The 21,126-nt window shown below is 39.1% G+C and overlaps 1 protein-coding gene across 1 annotated transcript in view; it reads right to left on the reverse strand.

The window, feature by feature from the left end:
- Nucleotides 1-21,126, reverse strand: part of LOC149154737 (putative methyltransferase PMT11) — a 183,321-nt gene that overhangs the window by 36,322 nt on the left and 125,873 nt on the right. The window contains exons 6-7 of the mRNA XM_089440773.1: nucleotides 908-1,165; nucleotides 525-647 (exon numbers count right to left, since the gene is read on the reverse strand). Coding sequence (XP_089296899.1) covers nucleotides 525-647; nucleotides 908-1,165 — 381 coding nt within the window. The remainder of the gene's footprint in view (nucleotides 1-524; nucleotides 648-907; nucleotides 1,166-21,126) is intronic.

Genomic DNA, 21,126 nt, shown 5'->3' on the forward strand with positions numbered 1-21,126 from the left:
TCAAAATGGCTTTAACTGGTAGATGCTCCTACATCAGCCCTTATGGAAGGTATTTATCGGACTTCTATAAATACAGTGATCAGAGACAAACATATATATCTTGCCAAGATGACCTGTCTCGTTCTGTAAAATATTTACCTCAAAAGTCACTATAAAGAGTATGCATAGATGCTTTATGGAGCAGGAACGCAAGCTTTAACAAAATTTCCGTGGTTGAATATGAACTCTATTAAAATCTGAGTAATCGTAACTGTAACAAAACAAACACTAGTTCTCTTAACTGAAATGGATGACCCTAAAAGACTACTCTACTTATTATGAAGAATAATTGGACTCATTCATTAAGTTTTAATATTGTTCAGTTCTAAACATTCGCGTTACTGTCTGCAAGAGTATCATGCATGATAATATTAAACTTTGGATCTAAAAGGATTGAAAGCACCTCTACATTTATTCAATATGCAGATTTCAAGAGAACCTATTCTAAATATTTGGTTGGGAAAGCTACAAGTCAGAGTGGATACCAATCATGAGCAACTCCAATCAGACCACGGTCATAAATCACAGGCAATGTATTTGGTCCACTTAGAGGAACCACATTCATTACCCAACAATCAGCATCTTCAGCTATTAGAGCAGCTGCAAACCTGTTATTGAGGACCAATTAGAAATAGGATGCAGCATCAGTAAACTCAAAAGCTCTCTCTCTCAAACACACAAAAACTAGTAATTGTGTTCTGACTACAAATACCATGAATTGGATTTATACTTTCCCTTGAAGACTATTCATCTATACTAACACAAAAGAGTTCTTCCATGACAAATAGAAAAAAGAATAAAGTAATAGTCACTTTGCAAAAAAACATTCGTATAAAAATTCAAAAAACAGCATAATTGAAGTAAATACCCTCCAAAATTTGCTTTCATATCCATAACGTTCCGAACATTATGTACTTTCCAGCCAAGCCTATGTAAATTGTTTTTCACAAACATTTTCCAATATCCTGCTTCTGCAGTAAACACCTCATCCTTTGATATGTATGCTTCCATATCTACACCCTGCAATCGGTCAGGAGGAGTATACAAGCGTTGAGGCCATTTGGTCCAACCTCCTCCGGAGCCATTCTCAGCTAATCGTGAGATACATGTCTTCAATGGCACATACCTACAAAATACACATGAAACCAAGTTCCAGCTAAGGCAGTTGTGAGCTTAAGAATGACAGCATTCAAATAGTATTAACATGAATGAGCCTAATATTGTATTTTGAGAAGCAAGCAACCCTTGCACAACTGCTGTTTTATTACACAAGTAAGATACTCCAGATTTATGATGATGGATGGTTTACTAGAAGCAGTAATGACCTGAATGGCAAGTTCCAATGTTCACAGGAAATCTCATGGCATTGACCAAGTAGGCTTCATATATAGCTTAGTTAATGCTACTTATGAGCCGACATAGAAGCTGTTCCTCCACAATCCTTGAAGAATAGTACACAAAATGTAATAAGCTACATTAACAGTAGATTCGGTATTGCACAAACCCCTGTCACCCCACTTAAAGGTTTTTAAGGGTACCAATAGTTTTACAGTAGAGTTTTTTAAAACAACAGTAAGGAGAAGTTAGCATTCCTGTTGAACACACTCAAGGCTCAATCCTAATGCCATAAACCCATGTGGACACTAATTTTAGCGAACCACATGCATCCCCTGTACCCCAAGGCGGCAATCACTCGAAAGGAATGCGACCATCTGTCTTACACCCATATCCACATGGCCCCATCTGGAGCCACCTACCTTGAATATAATATTACACAAAATGACATAAAGCACAAGACCAAACTTGTTATTAATAGGATAATAAAAAATTTCTTAGGGTACTCTCTGTTTTAGGGTTACAAATGATTCAGAAGGATCAGATACCATTGGTCTATGACCAAAACCTCTCTGATTGGGCAGCCTACAATATATTTAAGGACCAAGCAGACCCACAATAGGGATCCCCCTCTAGAGGTGGCATAAGCAGTGATGGGACAAGCTAGGCCTCCATCCTTAATTTTTAGACTGGTTTAATAATTATGAGTGAAAGGAACAGAGCATCATAAAGCATGTAATTTGCCAGTCGAACTAGAGAAAAATTGCACAGGAATCAAGCCATTTGCAAGAAAACTAAAAATTGGAACTGAAAACAAATTTGCTTTTTATTTGACATTCACCCTTTGCTCGGAGAAATATAGGAAAAACTGTAGCAGAAAGCTAAAAGGTAACAGCAATAAAAATGCATTTCATTGTTTTGCATCGCCATATTATTTGAAAAGTGAAATTCAAAATAAGAGTTTAGCTCCAAATTTTCTCATAAAATGTTAAATGTTCCAAACAAGTTACAAACTAAAATACAGGAGTACGGTGTCAGATGTCCTCATGCCAGGCAATTCCCTGGATTGCTATGTTCAGTAAGTGACAAGCGAGAGGACAACAACAGTTAAATGTACCTGTACATTGAATGGAACTAGAAGAACACTAGATAAAGAAAACAATCAAAAGCTACACATCACCAACAACTTACCACTGAAATAGATCCTCTAAGATTTTAAAACATAAAAACCAACCGTTTGGGGTTGTTCCATTCTAATGCATACCTTAGTTTAGCAAATAGAAGAAATCAAAGCAGAAAAGCAGTGAGAATAGAAACTCAATGGCACATCCAAGTCTCTGATCACAGCTATCATGAGGCTACGTAAGCCTGTTATTGATCGGTTTAATGCATCATGAGGTCTTTCTGACTTCTTTTGGGATCTACATCAGCCTTGTTTGAGATCTACATTGATCAGCTACAGACACACTTCAGGAAACACACACATGCAGATGATAGTTGTCTTTTACATCATGTTTTGATTTCTTTTGTCTTGTTCACAGATGATGTAGTCCTTCTTTTCCAAGGGCCTTCAAATGTAGGTTGATGCCCTCGCCAATTTCTGTGGCCTCAAGCAGACTATGGCAAACATTAGCAAGACTAAAGTCATGGTTTTCAATGTATCCAAGAATGGTCTATCATACTTCCACTTTTTTAGACGCAGTGACGTAGAGATCACGACAGCCTATATTAATTTGGGGGTCCAGTTCACTGGTCCTAACTTCAATTTGAGGCCTCACCCCCAACCTAACTTAGTAAGCAGTGAGGATCTCTTTCCATACTTGAGTGACAATGCTTCCACACACATTTTCATAACATTTCTGGTAAGATGCATGGTTTTAACTTTTGACATAGTCATGAAGATGATTGCTCTATGGAGTTGAGAACTGGGTTCCTTGCCTGGTACATGTTGATTGGGTTGTACATAGGGTGCCCAGTCCCCCATGTTACAATGTATGATCCACTACAAGCAAATGGTCCCACGAGCCATTGTACAACCAGAGCTTGGCACCCATCCATTGCACCTTATGAGCATCTACAAATGTAATATTTCTACACAAAATATGCACCATGGTAACTTCAACCTTAGGGAGTGACAAATACCCCTACTTGGCCTTTCAATCCTCAAAGGAGATTGCCTTGACCCACTCAGGAGAGAGATGGGGTTAGTTCGTAGAAGCCTCCTCACTTTTTCAACCCATTGCCATATTTGTCAAGTGCCTCCCCTATTTCAACTATTCTTTGGATACCCTTGGACACCTTCTTCCCATCAAACATGGGATCAACAAGGATGTCAATGAAGACATCTATTGACAATATATACAATTAACTTGGATCTCCCCACCCTAGGCACTTGGCCGTAAGATGACCTTTTTCTTGGAAAACTTTCTATAGTTGAGGGCACACTCACCTAGTTTGTTTTCAAGTTCGATTCCAGGCAACAATATTCCAAAAATTTGCCTTCTATCTTCCCCATTTGTCCACATCCCATCTTTGGGTTGATCGCTATCTATCGCTCAAATTGGTCCCCTATTTTCCTCATCCTTTGAGTAGCGACCTAGAAACCTTGCCCTAAGAGGTCGCTGCAATAGAATGAAAAGAGAAAGCATGAGCCAAATGTTAAAATGCAAAAAAGTGGCAAGGATAAAAGAAATTAAATAAAAAAAAATCCTATCAGGGCACCATGATTGCTCCCTCTTCACATTATAACACTAAAGGATGTTGTGAGCTTCATATCTCGACACAAGACAATGGCATCCTCCATGAAGTAGACCCCACAACATGTCATTGATCACTTGCACCCACTGATTGATGGGTCGACCTAGGAATAATTCCTTTCCCTGGGCTGGAAGCACCCTACAGAAGCATATCATGACTCAGCATAAAAACTTTGCAACTTATATAATATTGTAAGCTAGTGTGAGATAGGAGGGTTAGACCTAAACCGAAGTACTCAATGTTGTTTAAGGCATTAAGTATGGTCTATTTCATATATTTCTGAGGACCCTTGTATTATGATGTTGACATTTGCTTGAGGAACACATGGAGTTGTTTTGATCCAGGTATACAAGTCCTGGGAGATTCTTTCAGATACACTCAACTCATATCACAGAGCTTCCAAGTGGACACAGACCATAATGACGACATATTAATGATCAATCCACCTCCGTTACTCCCATGGACCTTGGACACTGCACATATTCCCCAAGATGTTGATTACATAAAGATGGGGCATCCAACCCATCATGACGCAACATGTACCCTTATGATGTCATGCACCTTACCTAGGAGATTGAGGCTTGCTTGATTATGTTTCACCTTGGAGATATTGGCATAGCCCTGTGGGGGGCCTATCGCACTATGCCTTAGAGAGATGACACTACTCCTAGCCCTAGCGCTCCACACATGGGAGCATCTCTCGCACATTTGGGGGTTTATTTCATCGTTTGGAGGAGTCTTGAGGATTGCTTCATGCCTAATGGATGAGGCATGACCATTTGCTTAGAGACATGATTTTTGGGATTATCCTAGCCCTCATGTTGATGACATCCCACCCTTTCTCTCTCCTACTCACACATGTGGGTTAATTTGGTAGGAATTATTCTATTTGAGGATAGTTTGAGGGTTACCCTGTGACCCTAAATCTTGACTTATTATTATTTTATGTTATTGAGGGAGTTTAGCCTAATTTGGACCTAAGCGCCTAGTTGTCTTTGGCTTGTATAAATAAAGGGAACGCTTAGGTTATTTGCTTCATCCCCATTCATTGGATATACTTCTCTCTTCAACTTTTGCTCTTCTCTATTTGTGTGTCATGGATAGAAGAGGGAGGTCAAACATTTTATAGGGTTTGTGACACTAGATGATGGTTTGCTTTTTTATGATGAATGATGCTAGGGTTTTCATGATGGTTATGAGGTATGGATAGCATCCTTTCTATTTTCTTATGCATATATGTAGAATGTGAATGGTTTGATTCATAATATAGGGTATTCTTATTGAAAACTACTAGTGTACCCTTCTCTGAGTCTACCTTTAATTATCATCTAAACCCTAATTGGTCTTATTCATAGAGGAGCAAAATGCCTATGTTGATTTAAAGTGAAATTCAAGAGTATTTCTCTTTCACTAGTGATCATTATTTTGGCCCCTAGAAATAAGTGATTTTCTTCATTGATTCCATATTCCCTAATGCTAGAAGGCACTAGTTGATGGTTAGCGCAAGACTTATGAAGTCCCAGTAGCGCAAGACTCACAGGGTCTTTATTTGCTGCAATCTCTCCCGCTCCAGCTAGCTCATCCTGAACCTAGTGAACTTGGAAAAGTATGTAATGATGAGCTCTCCTTTGCTCATCCAGAGATTTCTTAACTTGTCCTTCAAGGCTAGCTTCCTGGCATCATTGAATCCTTGACACAAAGCTAAGATTGTTGACCACATCTCGTATGTTGTCTTCTTCTCATGGAGGTCAGGGATAATATGGTCTTTAACCCAAGGCTGCGGGGGAGTGCCCCCTGCCCCCCCCCCCAAATCCGCTCCCGAAGCGCACTCCCGCAAAAAAAAATTCACTCCTTGGCTTTCTACTTTCTACCTTATCTTTATCCTTCATTTCATCTTTATCTTTATCTACTTTAGTGGCATTCTACTTTATCTTTCATTTTCATCATTTTACTTAAATTTTTAACATTACCATGAAATGACTCGAGAAGCACACTCCCACAAAATAAAATTCACTCCTTGGCTTTCTACTTTCTACTGTATCTTTATCTTTCATTTTCATCTTTATCTTTACCTACTTTAGTGGCATTCTATTTTATCTTTAATTTTCATCCTTTTACTTAAATTTTTAACATTACCATGAAATGACTCGGGGTGTTTGAGAGTGGTTTCGACCTCAATGGATTTCATATGGAGAAAGTTGACTTTTAGATCTCACTCAAAATCCAGCAGACTTATCAGTTTTTCAGGATTTCAGGGTTGGGGGGATCACAATGTTTCCGTTGGATTTTGACATGTACTTTAGGTTATGGAACTCATATTTAATCAAGAGCACCAAGCCCTCTATGTACCTTGATGTTAGTGAAATTGATTGTTGAACTCCTCTATTGTGACCCTACTAAAAATGTACCCATAACTCAAACAGAATCTTGACTTGACATGCTACGTTTTTTCTATCTTAGGTTAATGCTTAGAGGGTGATATTAATGACAGATCCCAAGATATGCAATGATTTTGATGATATGTATGTATTTCTTGTAGCATGATTTTTTTGGATGTTAGAGGCCATCTAGAGCCTAATTGTTAATGTATTTTCAGCTCAGAGACGGATTGCACTCGATGCTATTTTGGTTATGTTCACCCTTACATGCTATATAAATGAGAAATTGTAATTTGTGGACCTATGGTTGATGAAGATTATAACTGCTAGATGAATGATGTTATATGGTTTAATCCATGTTTTATGTCCTTTATCACTAATCCATCATTCTACATGCTTTTGTTGACATATATACATCAAAATATATAAAATATATATTATATAAAATTCACTCCCAAAATCACTCCCGACCCGAGAGCTTTTGAAAATATTGCTCCCCACTCCCGCTCCCAAGTAGCCATGCTTTGACCCCCTCAAGAATGATCCTCTCAACCTTGGTGTCATTCTTGTTTTGTTGGATCAATTTTTGGGCATCTACGAGTGGAACTATTTGATTCTACACAAATTCTAGCACCCCATTATCTTCCAACACCACTGACATCCGCTCCTTCCATGAGCAAAAATTCGAAGCTCCCTCTAAACTGTGATCAAACCTTAATCCTTGGAACAACACACTGCTCTTGACAATAATGCTCTTCAAACCTAGTGCAAGCGTTCAAACTGAACTGCGCTCTTCATTGACTAAGAAATTTGGTGTTGGTCTTTATGCAAAACTCTACTCTGATACCATGTCAATTTCTTGAAACTTTGTGCACTACTTGGATGAATTACTGAAAACAAGACAACTGAAAAATGAAACCAAATTTACTTTCACCAAGATAAAGGGTTTCTTAACAATCAATAAACTACAGAAGAAACACCGGAGATTAAAATAGATGCACACAAAATTGACACGCATGTTTTACCCCGAGAAACCCAAAAGGGAAAACCTACTTTCTTTGTTGTGGTCTTTTATTGATTGTTCTTTGAGCAAATGGATCTATTATAATTCATACTGCTACTGTAGCCAACAACTTATCACTGAGAAAGTGTTAGGCTTCTCCTCACTATTCTCAGCTCTACAATTGTTCTCGACCCTGCACAGGTGATCTTTGTTGAAGAGAGTCTCGACCTGCTCTATGAATCCTGATCGCTGCTCTACAATTCTTGCGCACTCTGGCTCTTAAATCCTTGCGCACTTCAGGCTCCTAAATCTATTTGCACAATTTGCTCCTCAGTTGATGTGCATTCCACAATAAAGAATGATCTATGATCTTGTGCCTTTGTCCTTCTCTTTATAGATAGAATTCGATGCATGCAAGGAAGCCTAGTTCAATTAATAGTTCACACTAGTGTCACGAGTTTCCTTTGCTAGTTAACTAGAGCAAGCCCTATTTACACTTGGACTAGCTCTCAATTGACTACCTCAAGGTCCTCCTTGATTTACTCTAGTTGTGATTGCGAGTTAATTGAGAACCAACCCATTCTCTCTCCAACCAACACTTAAGTCTTAACTCGTTCTAACTCAACTTGTCACTGCCACCTCATCCTATAATCTAACTGAAGAAGACTCCAACGAATTGAAGCTCCAACACTATGCATACAAACTTGATGACCATTCCAATAAACTGGAAATCAATTCATCGTAACTAAAGTCTATCTCATGAATATGCACTCATGTGAGAGAAAGGCACAAGCTAGAAGACCTTCCATTGCTACATTTTCAACATCTTTGAGATTGATTTTGTGACTATTATAAGCTAATTGCATTGTTGCAATTTTTCTCAGTTTAAAACCCTGGTTTATGACAACTATAGAATTCCTTAGGGTTTCTTGCTTTTGGGACTTTCCTTGTGGTGAATTGGTTGAATTAAGTTAACCGAACACTAACATGACCCTTCTTAGCCAAAACCCGAGGACTATTATCCATATCCACTCAAGCCCTAATTTGCTAAGCCTATTCGAAGAGGAAATCTCATTGTAAGCCTCCCAAAGGGCATTTAGCTGGGGTTGTTCTTGTGTTAATTGATCTCTAGTGTTTACCGAGAAGCCTCCCATGTAAGGACCATTTCCTTAGTAAATAGCAAGGTAACCGTTGTTGAGGTGAGAGTGCTAAATTTCCCAAAGGTTACACATCTTCTAGGATTTTTCCTACTAAGGCTTTGCACTAGTCCTACTAGATTTTTCTATAACATCCTCCTCATGATTTGAAATGCATGCTTCAGCCTCTCATTAATGAGCAAATCACAATGCCATTTGTTGTGAGCTCATCTAGGAACTCCACAATCCCATCCTAGTTAAGGAGCCTCAACTCCAACCAAGAAGAAAGTTTCTAATACAAGGAACTATAAGAAGAAGAATCCTCAAGAATATCTTGTAGTAAAGTCTCACTTTCCCGATCGTCCAATAGTTCAAATGGCTCCCCAGCCATGGCTTGTAAATGCCTTCAATCCCTTGGATATGTTAGCCATCACTAGCATTCCTAATAAGATGCTTGAAAAGTTTGAGAAATGGTTTCCTAAATTCATCAGCAATGATGTCATCACTAATGAAGAACATGTTCTTGACTTCTCTTGGAAGACTAGTGGTCTCTAGATCGAAGATGAAGATGTAGTCATGAAATTGTTTGCATTTTCCTTGAATGATCGTGCAAAATCATGGTTTAGAGACTTGCTTAATGATAGCTTCAAGTCTTTCACTAACTTAGGGATGCCTTCCTAAAAACATGGCAACCCAAGAAAGACGGTAGACTCTTAGTTACCCAATTTTATGAGCTGAAGAAAACGGACAATGGAAATATCCAAGAGTTCAACTAGAGGTTCAGATCCCTTGTCAAGAAAATCCTTGAGAACCTTAAACCTACTAAGGATGTTATTCTCTTGCAATATACTAAATCCTTTGAAGGAAAAATAGGTTTTATCCTTAGAGAAAAGGATCTGAAAACTCTTGCATATGCCAAAGAGTATGCATTTACCAATGAAGAGAATCTCTTATCTTCAAAAAATAAATATTTTCAATCCTAGGGAAAGGACCAAGTGTGGAGCCATGAATCATGTATATCCTTTTCAAAATGAGCTTTAATCCTTAGCCCAAAAGTTTGACAAGGTGACTAATGACATCCTTCAAGGAAAGATAACCATGATGAACAGGTTGAGAATCCTTGAAAAGAAAGAGGTACCATGTCAAAACTTTGCACCTACACCCCAATTCAACAATAAACCAAGAAGAAGGAACCAAGAACCTCCTAAGACTACACCTAAGTCTAGTGTTCCTAATAACCTTGCGCCCAATGATGTGATCAACCAAGAAGGCTTGGCTTGGTGGAATTATTGTCATGAAAATCGTAGGGATGAAGAGTGTCCCCATGTCCAAGGATATGAAGAAGAAAAACTAAATGTTGTTGGTGATCCTTGTATTCTTGTCAAATAGCATGAAGAATTTGATAGGAGATGTATCCCTAATGAGGTCACACATATTGAAGGGACAAGTTTGGTAAGGAAATTCAATATGCTAGGAAGAATAAGAAAGTTGTGAATTCCTAAACTAACAATAATACTCCTTCTAAACGGTAGACACGCACACCTTTGACTTTGAATGCTAATCCTAGTCCTCCTTTAGCCAATAAGAATCATGATGTTCCTATGAATGTTGACTTGGGGAATGTCTAAGTTGCACGAAACGCCAAAATGTTTCGAAGTTTCCGAAATGGGTACGTTTAGAAACGTTACCTCCCAAAAATGGAAACTCCGCTCGAAACGTCATATATGTATATACACATTATCTTGCAAGAAAGAAGGGAATAAGACCCATAGATGACAATTTAAAAGGAAAAACAAGTCTATATTAAATCTAATAGATGATTACAAGATGGTTGAGTTTCGGCTGAGTTTCAGCCAAGTTTTGGAGTCCGAAACATCGGGTTCGGGTACGACCCGAAACGTCGAGTTCTTTGAAGTTTCGTGCAACATAGGGGAATTTGTTATCTAAAATGAATGTTTTTGTGCTCATTTCAAAATTGACCAAGTTCGCTACTCAAAGAAACCAAACGAAGAATTTTCAACTTTGATAAGAAGCCTAAAGACCCTCTTGTAATCTTGCAAAACATGCATATTGATAAAAGAAATGGGGGGCACCCACCATTCTTCCTTACATTAGTAGTTAATGACTTGCTTTTACATAATTGTAATCTTGAATTTGGTGTTTCTGCCCATGATATACCTTTCACTATTATGAAACAATTGGAGTTTATGAAATGTGTGTGGTTTTGATTCAAAGTCTATTCAAGTCCATGGCATCATCAAAGACCTCAAAGTTTACATTTTTGCATGCTCAGATGTGTTTATGCTCATGAACATTATTGTGATAGATAAGCCCGATGCCTAGGAGATGCTCTTATTTATGAAATGGTCTAATACCCTAGTGTTGAGAAATCTAGGGCATAGCAATTAGGTGATTTCTCTTCTATTTATAACTACTTGTGAATGCTTTTTACTTCTTAGACTAGGATCTTCTTTTACTTATGTTATTATAGTGTTATTCTTCATCAAACAGCTACCAAAACATAAACCATAAAGAGAAAAGAGACACAGAATATAGGCTATCAGCCAGGGCCAAAACCTCTCCCGTTTGAGAGGAAAACCCGAACAAATTCTTCTTCTTATAGAGACTTCAATTGATGAATACCAAGACCAATACCCTTGACCAATTTGCCACTCCAAGGCCAAGACACAAGGTCACTTTCACTGCTTCTCTTTTGTGCCCAAGTCAACACTTGATCCAACTGCTTATCTTCATTTGTACCATGGTTATACTTCAGATTTTCGGTCCTTGGTTTAGCACTGCATTCCTCGGCTCTATTTCAGAAACCCTAGCACATGTGTTTGACCAACTTTGACCCTTTGTCTTCCTTGCTCTAGAAGGAGACTTCTTCTTGACACTTCGGCTTAAGATCTTTCTTGTTCTTCACCCAAAATACTCTCACTGTGACTGTAATATTTCGGCCTTCTTCCTACAATCTTCAAGTTTGCAATCTCGCGCGTGTGGAGTTTATTTCGCCCAAAACTAGTCCCAAAACAATGCCAAAGACCTTGTTGTTCCTTCCCTTCTCCTCGTTGGTTATAAGGCTTCTTCTTGATCACCTTCACACTGCTAAGTAGCTTCAGACCTTGACTAAAAATTTTGTTCTCTGAAATGAGGTCGAGCTACCTATTTATAGTGGTTGCCCATAATAATAATCCGACTTGACAGTGAGCTAGGCCAACATGTCTTTTGGAGAGGTTTCATTACTTTATTTAAGGCTGACTTGCTAGGAAATGCTTGTGCTTGTCTTGGAGGGTCTTTTGACTCTTTTAATGACTTATACAAATATGTAACATGCCCAAGAAGGGTCCTTCATACATGACATTGACTCAATTTGACTTTATGACCAATCCTAAGGGCTCACAATGGGAGCCATTACTAAAAATAAAATTCCTTGCTCATGAAACCCATGAGACAAGCATTACAATAATAATTTTATTTTTTCTTCTTTACATCAATTACATAAAATCACAATTACACATGTCATTATGAAGACCGAACCTAGTTACATTTTTCAACACTCCCTCTTAACTAGGGAGGTATTCATAATGGTACTTGGTCATTCTCAATCTGAAGAATTCTCATAAGAAGAGTCAGATTGATAACCCATCTATATAGCATCATATCAACCAGCATTGTCACATAGTAAGGCCTTCACTAACAACTCCATCTCTCCACAAGATCTAAGCTCAATGCTAGCGAGACCAATGATGTATAGACCAATGAAGCACGACCCGTTTTAAACCCACGGGTAAGGGTGGGTTTATGCCTGGGTTGGGTCACCCACATAGAACCCACGGTCTAGACCTGGACCCGACGGGTTTTGTATAAGACCCGGCTACCCACATCAAACCTGCAAGTAGCCCATGAAACCCGCATCGGACCTGTATAAGACCCTCCAAGCATGAAAACCCACAAACCGTCCAAAAATTCGAACTTCTATTTTATTTTTTTTCTTTTTTGGAAATGAGGTGGAGGAAAAGGGAAATTGGAGGGAAAAAAGCTTTGTAAGCACCTCTCTCCCTTCCATTTCTCATTCACTTGTCATTTGAGTGTTTGGCTAATTTGTGTGAGTGTTGAGAGTGAAGCTAAAGGAGCATGAAGGAGTTATTAGAGGAGGCTAAAGGAGGCTTCATCGGATCAAACTAAGCTTCAAGTAGGCTTCATGAGCCTAGTTAGAATGTTTTCCATGTATTCATTTTTGTTTTTTTTTTGTTTTTAATTTTTTTTTATGTTTGCAAATTTTTTTTGTTTGGCCCTGCCTGTCGTTGAGTTTCTCAGGCACACAACCAGAAAAAATTGCAAATTAAAAAAAAATCAAAACCAAAAAAAAAAATTAAAACCAAAAAAGAATTTAATTTATTTTTTTTCTTCCAAATTTTGTCACCATGCCACCAAAGGGTTTCAGACAATCTCGTGATCCAGCATGGGCACATGGTCAATGAATCATTCCCGGTAATGACCACAATATCAAGTGTAATTATTGCAATGCCACAATGCATGCAGGCATAAACAGGCTGAAATACCACCTAGCCAGAATTCCTGGGAATGGTGTGGGATGTTGCCAAAGTTGCCCTAATGGAGTCACTACTAAAATGGTAGCCGCTTTGGAATCCATTAAAGAAGAAAGTTCTAAGAGGGCAAGAAGGAAGGATGAAATTGTTGGGATAGGTAGATCTTCATCTCAGAGTGAAACACAGTTTCAAAGTCCAGGTATCGGTAACTCCTCTTCAAGTGTTGTGGCAAACAGGTGTATAACCACTTCTTTCTTCAGTCCTCGTACAACTCCAGGATCTCAACCAACCTGGACAGTTTCAATGATAAGAAGAGGAAGGAAGCAGATATGACAGTGAGGAGGTTTTGGTACCATAACAGTCTTTCATTCAACTATGCAAAGTCTTATTTTTATCACCCCATGGTGGATGCCATTGCATGTGCTGACCCTGGATACAAAGCCCCATCTTATAATGCACTTAGGGAGAAAGAGCTAGATGAGGAGCTTGGGTGTGTCAAGGAACAATTGGAGAGCATTAAAAGCTCATGGAAATTTACAGGTTGTACATTTATGTCTGATGGGTGAACAAATCAAAGGGGTAGAACAATAATAAATTTTGTTGTAGCTTGCCCTAAAGGAACCATGTTCCTAAAATCCATTGATGCATCTGCAAATGTAAAAGATGCACATTTGAATTTTTTATTGTTGGGTGATGTGGTGGAGGAAGTTGGGGTTGCAAATGTTGTCCAAGTAATCACTGACAATGCAGCAAATTATGTGGCAGCTGGAAGGTTTCTTTGTGCCAAATATCCCACCATTTTTTGGACTCCATGCACTGCCCATTGCATAGACTTGATGCTAGAGGACATTGGGAAGTTGGAGTGGGTGCAAGAATGCAAGCATATTACCAAGTATATTTATAATCATGCTTGGGTGTTGAACCTTACGAGGGAATTCACACAGGGTGAGCTTAGCCTCCCAGTTGTCACACGGTTTGCTACAAGCTTTCTTTCCCTCCAAAACCTTTTGTATGAGTACCAAGCTTTGAGAAGAATGTTTTGTAGCCAGCAATGGGTATTCTGGAAAGATAACACAAAACCAGAAGCAATGTCTATGAAAACATCTATCTTTGCTGATAGTTTGTGGGACAAAGTCACTGAGATTGTCAGCGTCACTGAGCCCCTTGTGAAAGTCTTGAGATTGATGGATGGAGAGAAACCTGCAATGGGATATATTTATGAGGGCATGGACAGGGCCAAAGAGGCCATCAAGACTTTCTATAAGGGAAATGAATCTAAATATCTCCCTATATGGAAAATTATTGATTCCAGGTGGGACAGGAAACTACATTCACCATTGCATGTAGCAGGAGCATATCTCAATCTGAGCTTATTCTATACTGAGGGGCATTCAAAGAAATCCAAAGGCGATGAGAGGTGTCATGATATGCATTGAGAAGATGTTCCCAAATCAAGATATTCAGGACAAAATCAACATACAACGAGATATGTACAAGGAAGCATCTGGCATGTTTGGATTCAGCTCAAGCCAACGTCTCAAGGACAAGAAAATGTCTTTCCAAAGTCAACCCCTCAATCAATGGGTGTTAGTGTAAATGAATGGAAATGGAGGGGCAAAGGATTCATGGCCAAGCACCATGGTCAAGGGGACCAGTGAATGGGTGTCCACATCCTAAGTGTATAGAAGTGTCGGGGGGAGCAATCGCAAAGGCATGAGTTGCCCTGTTTGGCTTGCTTTTTTGACTCCTCTAGTGTGCCTTTTACTTCTGTTTAATAATACTTTTGTTTTGGGTGACAAGCTCAAGAGTTAGATCTTGCTCTTTATGGCGTAGAATTTAATGTTACCACTTAAAATGAGGCAGTTTATCGCTCATTAGTGTTGGGACATGCAAGGGTTCCTTTTAGTGAAATGGAGTATCAAGAACTCAAGATCTAGGTGATGGCTAATGAGGAGAGGAGAGCTCATGCTACGCTTTTTCGCACGCGCTAAGTTATGTCCTGGCCATCTTTTCAAATTTTGATTTTCCTCTTTTTCTTTCATTGTGGCCATAATATGCTTTTCCATTCTTTTCGTTGCATCGACCTCCAGAGCAATGTTTCTTGACCCTACTCAAGGATGTGGACACGCGGGTGACAAATCCCAATGAAACGATGACAAGTTAGACCTAAATAATGGAGGGGTATATAAGGGGTTTGTAATGTGAGATGGAAAGTGTCAGGCAAGGGAGGTCCCACTGGACTAGGGCTAAATATTAACCCCTTGGTAAGGTGAGAGAATAAATTTATAGTTAAGATTAATCAATCTTCCAGATCACCCATATATTCATACTAAATGCCCAAAACAAACAAGTATAAGCACTTGATTGCAACATGATCAAAATACCTTTTGAACAGCAGCCCACATTCATCCAAGAGGAAATGTCGAATGGTGAGAGGTTATGTGGCTAATGCAGATGGCAAAGGCAAATGACATATCATCATCAAGAAGTGTATGTCAAGGGTTGCTAGTTGGTTGATTGTAGGAGAAAAGTTTTCTCTGATCGGGTTACCCATTTTTGTGGGTAACAAGAACCATGTTGAATCTACTCAAGGCCTAATGCTCATATCTGGAGGGGCAACATTGGAGCTACATGGTCATATCTGCTCTCAAAACGGGAAAAACATCCTCTAGAATGTGTTGGAAAGGAGTTAAGCCATCCCGCAAGGCATCTCTGTTGCATGTCTGATACCACCTGAACAAACCTTTCAATATCAAGTGAGATCAACATCATTAGGGACAAAATTCTTAAGGCATCATAGTGGGCCATATCTAATGCTAGGGGCACAAAAATACTTCACACAAGACTTACCTTCAAATGGCTAACTAGCCAAAGATTTGTCAACAAGTTACCTAACTTATGTTAGGGATGATTAGGTCAACAACCATATTAGGTGTTTTCAACCCCCAAGGGGAATGACATATCCTAGGTAGACCCATCAATCCATAGGTTTTAAGTGATAATGTGGTCATGAAGTGGGAAATACTTCAAGGAAGATTCCATAGCCATGGGACCAACTAATGGACATCCAACATGCTAATAATGACATGAGGAGGGACAAATCATGGAGAAATGAAATACCCCTTTCCTCGACCTTCTTTTTCCACCCCTCTAGTGCACCTATTGTTTTGATGGTTTATCTTTATTTTGTGTGTAGCTTACGAGACCAAGCTTGCTTTGCGCTTTTCCAATACCCCTTAATGATGTAGCAAATTTCCTACTCACCGAGGTTGGGGCATTCAAGAGTTCCTTTATTTTAGATGAAGACATCTTAGGTGAAGTGTGGGAACAAGGATACAATTAGGAGTGATCCATCATACATTTTACCCCGTGATTCATATTAATATGCCCGTAACAATAAATGAAAGCACATGATTGCCAAAACAGTTAAAGCACGTCTTGATAGATGACCCACCTTCCTTCAAGAGGAATGTTAGATGGGCGTGAGCACTGACCAAAGAAATAAGTGGAGAGATCCAGCATGAAGCTATATGAAGACCATCATAGGGTTGCTCGTTGGTTGGCTATCAAATGTGGAGGAAATTTTTCTCCTATGTGTTAACCACTTTTGGTGGGTAACAAGACCCTTTGTTCAAGTAAACCTATCTCCCAAGATGAACTACTTAACTTATGGACAAGAATTTTTAGTTGTTAGGGACCTCCTTTTGTGGCTGAAAAGAGGGTAGATAGCAAATCCCTCATTTTTTTCATAAAGTCTAAGCCCATTTTGCATAATTTCTATTGATTCTCATGATATCAATCAACCAATCCTCACTCCATAATAAATCCTCTAATGGAAATGACAACACTTTATTTCCTCTACTTGACTCAATGGAGGAAGGTAAGTTCCACTTTGTCTCTCAATCCCCTACTTTTGGTTTTCAAAATGAGTCAAAAAACAAACAAACTTGTCATGGACTAGGCAGATTTCTCCGTTGCCTCATGATTTTTTGGTGATATATCATGATATAATTCAAGTTTAAAAATTTTGTGATCAATAATATCATCGACTTGCAATATATTTCAGCATTGGCAATATATCCTTGATATTTGCAGCGCTGGTAAAAATATTCATATTTTCCTTGCTAGCATGGAGAAATCTCAACGTTGACTCCTCTACTGAAAGCCACATTTCTAGTACTTAATGAGGTTCTTCTTCATCTTTGTCCTTTAATTTTTGAGACAGGATAAATCCATGTGTTTACATTTCTTATTTTAAAGAACAAATTGCTTTTCATAAGTTCATTATTGGGAGTGTTAGTTTTGGCCTTAGAATTATTGATTGAAAATTTGCAATGGTATTGCCTTTGAACTAAAGTGAGTCTCTAAATTATGAAGGTTCCATCTAGGATGTAACAACTCCTAACACAATAGACACCACAAATATGTATGTATACGTTACATCGTATTAGAATATATAGGCTCCTAATGGACAATTTAAAATTTAAATTATAAAATTATTCCCTACCTTTTCACCATAAGCACAAATGATGGTAAACATGCCAAGTTGGTGGAGCCATAAATCGGACCCACAATCATGTGGTGACTTTTGCCGTCGGGCCTATGGCAATGGATATCAAACAATTATTAAATTTTAGACACATGGGCACTAGGCTCAGTGCGCACACACACACACACCAGATTTGGTAAAAGCTTCCTATCTGTTACCCACCAAAATGGGTAACCCTATAGGAGAAAATGTTTCTCCTATCCTTGACAACCAGTCAATCAGCCACATAGCCTATAGCCCTTGACAACCACCACTAGTTGATGATATACTATATCTCTGCCACTTGCATCAGCCATATGCTTTTCATCCATCCAACAAAAGCACATGGACAAAGGTGGGCTTCCGATCAAAAGGTACTTTAATCATTTTGCAATCGGGTGCTTATGCTTGTTTGGATTTTGGCCATTTAATATGGATTAATGAGTGACCTAGAAAAAGGAGGGATTTTGATCATGATCTCATTCTCTCACCTTACATGGGGGGTTAATCTTCGGTACTAATCCATAGGATCCTCCCCTAATGACCCAATGGGTATAGGAAGGAAATTCTTGGGAAGCCCTGATTGAGGTAGCATAGTTCCATTTATCCCTATGTCATACTTAACACTCACATCCATTCTTCTGGTTCAACTAACCATTGTTTCTTTGGGATTTGGCACCCACACATCCTCATACCTGGGTAGGGCCCGAAACTTTGCCCTAGGAGGTTAATGCAAGTAAAAGAAATAGAAAAAGCATATCATGGCCACAAAACGAAATCAAAATAAAGAATATCAAAATGCAAAAGATGGTCGAGACATACAAATTAGCATGTGGGCAAAATCCTAGCATGAGTTCTACAACACTACTTATGGCCATCACCCAGTTCCTAAGCACATATTGCTCCATTACATCTTCAAAAGGAACCCTTGCATGTCCAACCCTGATGAGCAATGAAATAGTTCATCATTAAGGGGTAATACAACTGCTATAATATTTAAAGCAAGCTCTAACCCTTGAGCTATGAGTAGTAATACAAAGAAAAATCAAGCAAAATTAAAAGGCGCACAAGAAGGGTGGAAAAACAAAGGCCGAGTTGGTAACTCATGCATCCACGATTTCTCCCTCCTCACATTTATACACTTAGGATGTGGATCCCCATCATGTTGGTCCCTTTGACCATGGCACTTGGCCATGAAGTCTTCTCCCCTCTATATCATCATTATTATTCACTAACACCTATCAATTGAAGGGTGGACTGAGGAAATGTTACTTCCCCTTAGGGGCTGGAAACACCTAATAGGGTTGTCCTTTAGCCACTCCTACCTAGGGAGGAAACACCATTGCAAGCTCAAGGCCCTAATTTTGGAAGGGAATCCTTATTTGAAGTATTAAATAGCCCATTACATTCAAGCTTGGTTCACTTAGATGCACTAATGATTTTTGTCGCTAATGACTGGTTGTTTTCACTCGAATCTATGTTGTGATTGTTAGGTGGTTGAGTAGCCCATGTCCTGGGCACCTTACCCGCAGGTACCCAAGCCACCAAAGAAGTATATTGGCACTCATAGGTGAAGCATTGAGAGCCTTGGGCCTTTTAGTAGCAGTAGCACATCAAACATGACCTTGGGCACCTCCTACACCCAAGATGTTTAGCCACTTTACACTTAATTTGATGATTCTTCAGGATGACACACCTAGACCCAGCATGCCCTCCAGGCCATCCTTAGCACCATGTGAGGGATGGTATTTGATTCAGGGCTTAAATGAGGATGGTCTCACCTTCAAAGAACTGGAATGGCTAGTAGCACCTACAAAGCCCTCAAAGCTGGAGCAAAGATGGACATTATGAGAAGTTGGGGACCCATGGAGAGCACTTTGTGGTGCTCCAACTGAATTTTGGGACCAAAAACAGCAATTGAGGTTGATTTGACGGCCAACCCTCAAATCATGACTTTTACATGCTACTACATCACACTTGGCACCTTGTAGCACAAATGCATGGCATTTGCAGCATATTTCATGCACGATGTCAGCTTTAGAAGGCTAGCGGCTCACACATGTGGGCTTGTTTTGCATTTATGATCAAAACCTAGTGGGTTGGCTTGTAACCCAAGGGTTTATTGTGATTTGACTTATTAGTAGGGGTTTTTTAGGCTAATATTATGACTCTTCCTCCTCATATAAATAGAGGAGAGGGCTTTCATTTTATTCATCATCACTTGGACTAATTCGGCCTCTCTTAGAGAATTTTGGCCCTCTTGTGCCTTTGGAGAGATGTGATTTATGGAGCATTTTGTCTTTTCGAGCTATATTCTTGTCTTTGGAGAAGTTATCTTGGATCAATGAAAGGATTGCACATGCATGTCATATTGTAATGAGTTTTATTGTTGATAAATTTCTGATTTTATGTCTATTGTATGGAATGTATTGATGATCTAGGGTTTTTCTATTGCACTATTGTTATTGAAGATAGATCTCATCATTGCATGTATTACTCACGTATAATATGTCAATGACAATCCCCTTGGTGAATCTTTCAATTAGCTCTCGCAAGTGAATATTGATCCCACACCAAGGTAATAGTTAGGTTTTTCTTGCTAGGAAATCAAAATATCCTTACTCCTTTGCAAGGATTAGCTAATCTTAAGGATCCATAGACTCCATCAACCTAAGGACTGGGCACTAGCCTTGTCTAGTCAGTGAATTTTATTCATAAACTTTGTCTTCTCTATCTTCTTGAATTCGGCTCGTTTAAGGGTAAGCAGCCCAATTAGGGCTTGGAGCAAAATTGTTGCGAAGAGGAATTTCTTGGTGTGGAAGGATTCAACAACAACGATTTATCAGGTTGCCTCAAAATCAACATCCTTGGAGGCCAGCTCATCCATTTTTCTCCATTATTTCTCTTGCCCTAGGAGAAACCTTCGTTTAGGTAAGCTTCAACTTGAGGGCTTCTTCAAGGTTTTATGTGCCATTGTCTTGGCTCTTGCTAGAATATATTGTTGGAAATATTTTCTTGGTACTATGACTCTGGGTCTTTCCATTTTCCATGTTATAACTCAAATGTTAGGTCTACCGTGCCCTAGTTTGGTCTCTCTAAGGGTAGTGAATTGCCTCTTCTTCAATGCTTGAGCCTTGTACCTAAGTTGTGCCTCTCCCTTGGAAGCCTATTGTCTCACCTCATACATTTAAGCTTAGAATACCTCTTACATGACCTATATACTGGGACTCCTCCCATTGGTGAAAATTCATAAAGAGCAGGGGGTAGTAGTTGTGGTGATAGTGGGCTACTAACGTATTGTTGTCACTTGGTCTAGTGATTCCCTCATAGGGTACCTCTCTACAAGGCCTGCTAGATTTTGCGGCTAAACTGAAACACACTGATGTGTCAAACGAGA

Source organism: Pinus tabuliformis, chromosome 9 (genome assembly GCF_031772625.1).
Source record: "Pinus tabuliformis cultivar Carrire ecotype Pingquan chromosome 9, CPIR1, whole genome shotgun sequence".
NCBI classification, from domain to species: domain Eukaryota; kingdom Viridiplantae; phylum Streptophyta; class Pinopsida; order Pinales; family Pinaceae; genus Pinus; species Pinus tabuliformis.